The sequence below is a fragment of the Wolffia australiana genome, chromosome 16 (assembly GCF_029677425.1).
Source record: "Wolffia australiana isolate 7733 chromosome 16, ASM2967742v1".
In the NCBI taxonomy this organism is placed as follows: domain Eukaryota; kingdom Viridiplantae; phylum Streptophyta; class Magnoliopsida; order Alismatales; family Araceae; genus Wolffia; species Wolffia australiana.
In genome coordinates this window covers 11,787,575-11,797,802 of record NC_135850.1, presented here as the reverse complement: position 1 = coordinate 11,797,802, position 10,228 = coordinate 11,787,575, and the positions used below count along the sequence as shown (strand labels likewise).

At 43.6% G+C, this 10,228-nt stretch overlaps 1 protein-coding gene across 1 annotated transcript; it reads left to right on the top strand.

Moving 5' to 3' along the window:
- The first annotated feature begins 5,012 nt into the window (after positions 1-5,012).
- LOC144713771 (phosphopantothenate--cysteine ligase 2-like) lies at positions 5,013-9,106 on the top strand. The gene is made up of 9 exons (XM_078588451.1): positions 5,013-5,431; positions 5,525-5,645; positions 5,728-5,772; positions 5,845-5,930; positions 6,027-6,079; positions 6,168-6,227; positions 6,952-7,053; positions 7,705-7,824; positions 8,767-9,106. Exons 1-9 carry the CDS (start codon positions 5,311-5,313, stop codon positions 9,010-9,012), a joined length of 954 nt encoding a protein of 317 aa, XP_078444577.1. The 5' UTR covers positions 5,013-5,310; the 3' UTR covers positions 9,013-9,106.
- Positions 9,107-10,228: the final 1,122 nt, after the last annotated feature.

Below are 10,228 nucleotides of genomic sequence, written 5' to 3'. Positions count from 1 at the left end.
GTGAAGTCATCCATGAGGGACACCATGAAGTTGGTTCAGCCCTCCCACGTTCCCACCTACAGCAACACCCCCTTGACCACGCCAACAATATCTCAGGCTTCTAAATTGACGGCCTTAATCTTCCCCGTGCTTGTGGAAAGCTTCAAGCCAAGCTTTTTTGCTTCCTGCTCTGCGAGGACGTTGTGCGTCACCCCCGTGTCGACCATGGCCGTGGAGGGTTTATCTTTTATCAGTACCGGGACGTGCAAGAGGTTTAGACCCTCGAACCGGACTGGGGCACCCCCCCTGTAGTGCCGCCAAGCATTGGAGGTAGTTCAAGGTCACCGTACTGCTACCCCCCCGAACATCCGGTTGGGCCGGCAGCACAACCATCGCATTGACGTTGGTGGCCGCCGCCGTACCCCTCAGGCAATCCTTCATGAAATGGGGGCCTCTATAAGCGAAAGAAGACAACTAATTGCCCCCACCGCGTGGAGTCTGTCTCTAAAGTCTCAGGCTCTTGCCCTTGTTGATGCCTTAGCACGTTCTTGGCGCGGCTTGTTCCCCTTCCAAAATTTCTCTTCTGATTTGGCAAGTCTAGTGGGGCGGAGCTCTGTTCCTTCCAACACTTTGTAGGCCGAATTCAGGTCTCTACAATGTCTCCTCTCAAGCTCTGTTTGGAGCCAACGGGGAAGACCCTTAGCGAAGCGGTAGAGCTTGTCCGCCTCAGACATGTCGGTGATCCTCCTAATTATGGACACAAATTGGCCCACATATTCTCTTGGATTACCCATCATCCTGAGGTTTTCAAGTTCTCCCCTTGTGATCCACGTCGTGTTGTGCGGCATGAAACTTTCCTTTATCTCCCACACAAAATCTTTGTATGTAGGAGGTGGCCAGTTCCCACACTCGTCTCACTGACGCCGCCACAACTTCTCCTCATCCGTGAGGAAGTAGCTAGCATGCAGCACTTTGTTTTCATCTGAAAGTTCTCTGGCCCTGAAATATCAGTCACAGTCGTAAAGGAAATCTGCCACTACGGCTTCCCTGCAGGACCCTTCAAACCTCGGTGGAGGGATTGTATGCTTTTCTCCATCGTCATTGCTGGAACGGGTATTGGGGCCCTCTTCTAGCTTCTCCACCTTCAGTTTTAGGGTCAGGACCATCTCAGTTAGCTGGCGGGTCATGTCCTCAAGCTGTCTCACAGTTTCTTCGAGGACTTCTAGCCTTTGGCGGGTCTCAACCCACAATTCTCTTATGTCCGACTTTCCTTCATCGTAATTCCTATCAACTTGGGTCTTCTGACCCAACACGTTCTTCTAGAGCACACGGGAATTCAGCCTCTACTGTTTCTCCTTTTGTCGTCATTCTTTACGTAATTGTGCGCGAAAGGATGATGGCGCACGCAATCGAAGTTCGTCAACGACGTCATCCGCGTCGCCCGCCCTTGACGTCAAAGACCGGGTGATAGACGCTCATTTATCTTTTGTTTTCTTCGCATCTCTCTCATGTTTTTGTCTTTTTCTCCATTCTCGGTCGTTTCATTTTCGTCATGTGTTTGTCGCGTCTGCGACACATTTGTTCATCCGTCGTTTTACCGTCAAGGGGAGGGACCTTCCGTTGACCCTTCCTCCTTGCCTCTCCCTCCCATGTCTTTTCCCATTCCCTCATCTCCCCTTGTTTTTATGTCTTTATCTTTGTTTTTAATGAATGGAGCCCATTTATAAGGGCTCCCCTAATGGACTCCCCCTTTATGGCCCATGTTAGGGCCCATCTCTTCCCCCTTTATAAGGGAAGAGAGGGCGCCCTAAGAACGCAGACCAGAAACAAGGAAAAGGGAAATTTCGCGTTGTTCGTCTGGTCTCACCCCCCTCCCTTCTGCCTCCCCCGTAAGTCATCCTACCCAAATTCCCTCCCGAATAGAAATTCGCTGCTCCATCGTCCACAGCCGTGGTAGCCCTCCTTTGGCATTTCCTAGTCGTTGGGCTCCCTTTTGTGCCCGCCTACTCATCACGACCAACAGGAACATGATTTGATGAGCTTTGATGACGATACTGGAACTCCCAACTAGGGGAATTTCTCTTCTGGATTGAAGGCCCCGACGAGGTTGAATTTACCGACCGGGGATCTCCCCTGACAGTGAGACGCCGACGCCATCGTTTGCCTACTCCACCACTTGAGCCAACCTCCTGAATACCATTTGTTTGAGCCAAGGCCGACCGTATTCTTTCACAGTATTCTGGTCCCTTTCTCGCAAGGGAAGCATACCACTGCGGAAAATTCCAGATAGCCACAGGGAATCCCCGAGTAGCCGCAGACTCCTGGCCGAGAGTGTATGAGAGTCCACGGAGTTGTGCTTGGCTCTCCCTCTGGAGTCTGGCCGTTGCCGAAGCCCCGCCTTCTGTGCGAAAACTGTACCATTTACCATCATACTAGGGACGGTTTCCTGGTGTATGAGCTGCCAGCGGTCGATATTCGGCGGTTGGCCTGCCCATGGTTGTCGGACGCTTCCAGACTTGGCCCAGTTGATTGGTGGATAGCTTTGTCACTCGCAATTGGCACGATCTGCTCGGGCTGTCTATCCTACATTTGTTTGGATGGGCCCGACAGAATTGCTCAAGCTGTGTCGCCATTGTCGGATGCTCTATCATTTCCTCCTCTTTCTCCAACCCTTTACATCCAGCATCTTCGCATCGCTTGTCGAGCCACTGCCGTGACCTCTCCGAAGCCCCTTCATCGAACCCACTCCGACCGCCGACTGTCGATGACTCCGTGCACCATGAGCCACACTGACGAGGTACGCTGTACCCTCCCATCGCTCATTTAATTATCGCTTGCAGTATAGTTCGTCTCGACTCCACCGCGCTCGGGCTAGGTAGGTGAGAGAGGCTAAATGAGAGATAACTATGTCTTTGAGTGTCTTACCGGTACGGACGAGTACGTCTGTTACGTGCGAGCCCATCGGATTGAGTCCGTTCGGCCATAAACGTCCTCGTCGCTCCAACGAGGTTCGAGAGGACACCATCGCCACCACTCGGCGAATCCCATCCAAGCTTGGAGCTCAGCGCCGCCCTCGAGTCGGAGCCTGCACGTACGACACGTAAGGCATTCAGCATCTCGTGGTTACATACCCATTAGGGTAACCGTCGGACGACGACACCGTCGACGTTCGATACCATCATCCCTTATTGGCACCGAACCATCATATTCGGTGTCGACCGGACGACGTCCCAACAATGTCCCGACGACGTCTTGTATCAAAGGACTCCATCTCCTCAACCAAGGTCAAAAGCATAGGGGGAAGCAATCCAACATGGCTTTGATACCAATTGTCACACGGTCAAATCTCGAGCTAGGTCTCTTGCCCAAATCTAGCGTTTGCCGGCCTTAGTGCTCGGAGCAAAACACTGAGCAGCCTTGATCTCTTGTAGCAGAAGTCTTTGCAAATGCTTAGGATTGCATAGAAGGGGCTAGAGGAGATGGTGGGGACGCAGCCCCATCAAGGAATAGGGTCATTGCATTAATATCGTAAAAGAGTACATCATCGTTGGGACCATTACATGGGGGAGGATGAGGGGTGATACAACGAACAAGACAAGGCGCCTTGCGCCAGGGTAGTGTTGCCACACCGCCTCGAGGCCGCCACTCCGCGCGCGCGCTCTGCCGCTACACGTGCCCCGGGCGCTGCGCGGCACCCGCGGCACGCACTTCTCGCTCTTGCACAGCGCTTGGCGCCCGCGCATAGCGTTGGCACCCGTGCACGGTGCTTGGCGTTGGCACGTGGCGCTTGGCGCGCATGTGCTCACACGCCTGTCATCCTGTGCGCCCAGCACGCGCGGGCTTCACATGATCCATTCCGCCTTGGGCGAGGACGGGCACGCGCACCATCTGTAGTGTATCACCACGTACAAGGGCAATGGCCTGAAAGATCAGGTTTTGGGCATCGCTACCAATAATAACTAAGTCCTTTAATGTCGTGAACCCAATACGCGGACACGCCCTCCCAATAAGCACGCAGGCCTCTGGGTAGGGAATGCCGCCTAATTAGGGGCATAACACATGTACATACAGATTTCAATTCAATACAATAAGAGCCTCTCTCGCAAAAAATAGATGGAAGGACACGGTCTGACCAAACTTCGGTCAGACCGGACTGAACCTTCCAGTCCAGGTCCGGTTTGCACGTGGAACCCAAACCGAAGACCGTTACTCTCTCTCTCACCTGATCTCTCTCTCTCTCTCTCACCCTCTCTCCCCCTATCCCCCTCCTCTCTCTCTCACTCTTTCACCCCGCTCTCCCTCTCTCTCAAGGCCATCTCTCTCTCGCCCTCTCCTCTCTCCCTCTCTCCTGCTCTCCCTCTCCTCTCTTTCAAGGAAATCTCTCTCGCCCTCTCTCCCTCTCTCCCCTTCCCTCTCAAACTCTCACCTGCTCTCCCTCTCCTCTCTCTCAAGCCCTCTCATTCTCTCTCCCGCTCACTGTCACCCCCTCTCTCCCTATCTCTGTCACCCTCTCTCCTGCTCTCTCCCTCTCTCATTCTCTCTCACACTCTCTCCCTCTCGCAATCTCTCTCTATTGAACTCCCTCCCTCTCGCCTGCTCCCTCTCCCTCTCTCCCTCTCACTTCCCTCTCAGGCTCTCCCCCTCTTGTTCCCCCCCTCTCCATCTCTCACTCTCTTCATCTTTCTCTCTTGTACTTTCCTTCTTACCCGCTCCCTCTCTCCCTCTCTCTCTCACACTCTTCCTATGGTATTCTCTCTGCCTTTACACTCTCTCGGTGTCACTCTCTCCCTCTCTCACTCTCACACTCTTTCACCATCCCCCTCTCACTCTCTCATTATTCAACACTGCTTCAGCATCACAGGTGACTTTAGATGCAGGGAGAAGACCAAGTCAACTTAACATTGACTAGTCAACTTCAGGTCTAGGCTTAGGTTTTAGGTAAAACCGGACATCTAAATATAGATATATATATATATATATATATATATATATATATATATATTCAGACAAGCCGTTGGAAGATCACCAAACATTTCAATTCTTCAATTGAACACGAAACTCCACGATTGAATTGAAGAAGTCGAACGATTTTTGAGAATCGGGCAGACTCGGAATCGTCTACAAATTCAATCTCATCTTAGTCGGCGTTGCAGATAGAAATCGTCTACAAATTCAATTTCTTCTTATCCACCATTAAACTTGTCCATCTCGAATTCAATATCCCATCCGCCCATTGAACCGAAAAACCCACTTGATCAGAATCATTAAACACGTCCTCTTCTTCCTATTCTACCCAGTTCATCGCAGCATCTGCCGCTGAATCTGTTCTTCATGGATGAATCCTTCTCTGCTGAGGTAGATTCCTTCTTCGACTCAGCACCGCCGCTGCCCGACGGAGAGAACATCTCGAAAAGGCTTGCAGATTTCATAGCCCGCAACCAGCGTTCTTCTGGTAATTACGCGTTAAAAAAATGCATAAATATTTTATTTTTATCGTACCCATCTCGCAATTTTGATCTCTAATTGCTGATTTAATGGTAATCAGAGGGGAAGCCGATCCGGGTCGTCTGCGTTTCCTCAGGAGGCACGACTGTTCCTCTAGAACAGCGCTGCGTTCGTTACATTGATAATTTCAGCTCTGGCCATAGAGGAGCTACATCAACCGAGTATTGAATTACCCTTCTTGAATTGGTAAAATCTTGTTATTGGGTTGATGGATTTTCATTTTTGCTATGCAAATTGATGCAGGTATTTTATTAAAGCTGGGTATGCCGTCATCTTCCTCCATCGACGGTAATATAACTTGGAAATCATCTAAATGACGTCATCATGTTCTTGAGCAGTGTTCTCTTTGTGCGTTCACAGGGGAACCTACCAGCCGTACTGTAGATACCTTCCAGAAGATTCTTTCCTCGATTTCTTCGAGGTCACAGAAGATTCTACCATTCGGGGTTCGCCAGATGAATTTTGATATAATTTTCCCGTTTATGGGTTATTTTCTGAATTATCTGGTAATGTTTTTGTTTGTTTTAAAATGTTATTATTAGTTTGCGAAGAACATGCCAAAGAGGTCAACCAAGCGATTAGAAATTATCGATCGGTACATCTGTTCAATAAAAAATGTCGTCTTTTTTTGTTTTTCAGATTTTGAGAATAGAAGACTCAGATTATCTTCTTTTCCACTGCAGGCGGTGGAGAGAGGACAGCTGTTGAAAATACCCTTCACATCAATTTTTGAGTATCTGCAGGTTTAATATTATCAAAATGCATTAGAATTTCAGCATTTTTTAATCTGCTGTCTATTTCTCTCTTTTAATTGTTCTTAATTGATATCTCTATAGACACCAAAAATGAAGAAGGGTATAAGTTTGTTTCTCCTAGCCGCGTCAATGAATATTGCCTCATGCTAAAATCCAAGAGATAAATTGTTCATTTAGGTAAGTTATTTAGATTTGGATCATTGGTGAAATGACGAGATAAGCAACTCTTTAATGACGGGTAACAATTTATTTTTTATGAAAGCTTCGTATGCTAAATTTCTAGTTTACTTTTTAAATTTGAAATTCTGAGAACATTCCAACTGGATAAGCGAAATACAATTAGCAGAAATCATTTACCAGTTTTTAAGTTAGTAGGTGAATTCTTTAAATTTCGGTTAGAGGTCTCATAGAGAGATAAGTTAACTGTTTAATGATTGGCTACAAAACTTTGAGATCTTCTCGCGCTGTCAAAAAGAGCTGTATTCGTTTTATGAAAGATTACTATGTTAATTTCTAATTTATTTTCAAAATTGGAATTGGGAGAAAACTGTAGCTGGATAAGCAAAATGAAGAAAACAGAAACTATTTTCTTTAGTTTTTAAAGTAGATAGTTAAATAAGAATTTCCTCCAATGTAACAGAATTTAGATCCTACAATTACGTAGGAAATTTTTGTGCTCGGGATTTAGATAGTAGACCTTGACTTTAACCAGGTACTGAGGATTGTCGCTGGGTCAATGAAGTCATTGGAATCTTCTGCGATGTTCTATCTTGCTGCTGCAGTATCTGATTTCTACGTTCCATGGGAGAGTATGGTAAGAAATATGTTATTTTTTCTTCTACGAAATAATTTTCCGGCATTAAAAATTTTTCATTATCACATAGTTGTGTGCTTGATCTCAGAAAGAGAGTGACAGATTAAAATTGCTAACAAGTAGAACCTTAATAATCAATATATGAAGTTGATAGAGACCTAGGTGTAGCTTCCACTGATGAAGGATCTTGGAAAGGAAGAGAAAATCTACCCTGAAGGCAATTGACAGAAATTCCCCTGACAGATTTTACAAATTCAAGTTTTTGGGCAAGTATAGCTTTGGGAAATATCTTTAGCATCCCTTAGTTATGAATCTCCCCATTCAACTCTCCAAATTTTAGATGAATGATTTCAATTGTGAAATAGCGGCAAAAACAAAAAGATAATGAGTTTCTTCTTACTTTTCGATCATTTCTCTCTCTTACAAGATTTCTGAGGTCTGATCTCTCAGACCCTTTCGCTTTTATCTTTATCCAGTTATCTGGAGAAGTCAAACAACAGCAAACTCATCGATAAAATAGTGTTTTTCAACTACTGATTATTTCTCTGTTTATATCAATAAAATAGTTTCAACAAATATGAATTATGATCTTGAGCGGGTGCTTATTTTCTTGGATTTTTGAAACTCTTACTTTTTAAAAATATGATGAAGGCAGTGCATAAGATCCAATCAGCAGGCGGCCCTCTTGATATGAGGCTTGCGCCTGTGCCGAAGATGCTCTCCCTGCTCAGGAAAGAATGGGCTCCGATGGCCTTCTGCATATCATTTAAGGTTTTCTTCTCATTCACTTCTTCAATCTTATTTTCTGTTTTAATTCCTAATTGCATTCTGGGCATTGTCTTAAATCGATTCTCATTTTAGTTTTTGTGACTATCGTTTTATTTACGTTTCTTTATTGATATAAGTGATATCTATCTGTGATGAAGCCTACTTCTTTCAAAAGAACGTTAAGTTCATGGTAATTCTTATTCATTATCACATTTAGTTAGAATTAAAGGCTTATTACTTGACAGGTCCTTGTTAATTTTTCTCTAACCAGAAAAGGATAATCTTCCTTATTACAAATCATAAATAAATTCTGAACCAGAAAATTCAAGAAAAGCTCTTTCATCCACATCACATGCATTTTTCTAAAAATTGAAAAGTTTCGAAGTTTTGAAAGTTTTTTTTTTCAAAACATATAGGCGGTCACCAGAAAAGTTCGGTAACCACCCAAAGTTTTGAAAGTTAATCAGCCATATATGTATTTCCCTCCCAGTTTTGGTGTAATTAAAACAAACTAATATCTCAAATTAAAGGGCAGGTTTTACTTTTTCAATGGAAGATGTTTCATTTTTCTGAAATGGGGGGGATCTTTTGTAAAGAGTCCCTATGGGGACTTATCACAGAACGCCCCGTCAATAAGGATCAGCCAACGACTGAGCCTAGGAGGGGAAATACCTGATTCTTGAAAATCCTAGGGTTATAAATACCGCCTTGTAAGTTCATTAGACACGACTTTTGATGAATGATCATTTTGTGCTTTCTTGGCACGAGTAGCTGTATCGGGGTATCGTGAGGGCAAGAACTCCTGATTTGGAAGTTCTTGAGGCCTAGGCCATTATAACTGCTCATCTTCTTCTTCTTCTCTCTTCCTCCTATCTTCGCCATCTTTTTCTTGATTTTTTCTTTTTAATCTTCATGAGGATTGTGATATCTTTCTTCTGGTGGCAGCTGGAGACAGACTCAGAAATCCTGCTCAAGAAGGCTGACATGGCACTGAGAAAGTATGGAATGCACGTAGTCGTGGCCAATGAGCTGTCGACACGTAAAAAAGAAGTCATCGTTGTGACAGAAGGATCAAAAGTCAAGCTGAGAATAAAAGATTCAAATGAAGAGGTGGAGAAAAAGCTGGTCGACCTTCTCGTTGACCACCACTCCAACTACATTGACTTAGAAAATAAGAATCTGGTTATCTGAGAGGGTATAAACAAACTGAAAGAAAATGTTGTTAAAGGGTTTAAATAAATCCCATGCCAGGATATTCTGTTTATCCCTGGCTCATCCTGTTTTAGTTTTTGTCTCCTTGAAATTTCATTGGGTAGTCCTGTGATGTCTAGTAAGGTATAATTGTATCCTGTAAAGGTGCAGTTAATATATATAGAGAGATAAGCGTTAGGAAATCCATAAAGATTTTTTAACTTGATGTATGTCTTAACATGATTAGTTTGTCTAAAGATCAGATTCTAAGATGCGCACTGCCACGCTTCTGATTAATAGTCTTTTAAATCAACAATAATTTATTCAAACATGAAGATTATAGACATTAATTCTCCAAAGCATGAATCTTTAGATGTCGACCTTTTCAAAATGGGAACTTGTTTTCAAATTTGTTGTGGTTAGAAAATCTTGTCTGTTTTTTTTTCAAGTTCTTACTTTCTAGTTCATGATGATTAATAGAATAAGATTACTTAAAAATCTACCTGAGCAAGCAGTTGATTTTTTAAAACTAAACTTATCATAGTTTAGTATCTAATTGAGATTTCATAGGATACTGTGCAGTACTAAAATAATCCAGCAAAATGTTGATACAATGGCTATTTATTTCTGCCCTTGCGTTCTATACGCTGCATTGATTTTGGGGGCAAAATAAGGCCTTAAATATTAAAAATTCCTAGATTTAAATATGAAAAGGTAATAATTTTGTACGAACTATGAAACAACTATAAGGTTCTGATAAAATTTAGCACCCTTGCAAAGGATAAGTTTTTGACTTTTATTGTGGACATTCTTTATTGAAAAAATGAACATTAGCACAATGCAGATATCTCAGAAAGAACATAAGTCAATGATAAATATGATAAATTGGTTGCAAAATTTAGAATAGTAACATATCCTCATTACTACTGCCTTGGTGTTTAGATATTCTATTAAATATTATCAACATATTTCATTCTTTTGCTAGGTTCAATTTTGGATAACTTAGGGAGATATCTGGAAAACAATAAACTTTGTTTTAAAGCTATGATGGAACCTATCATTGTATGTAGCTGCATACCTTGTCTTCCAATCAATATAAACATTTGAAGTTATTAAGTGCAAAATATTTGTAGTTAATGAAACTTTTATGAATTATTTCAAACAAAATTTTTATTAAAATTATTTAATTTGATCAAGCTGAGGGACAGAGAGTTGG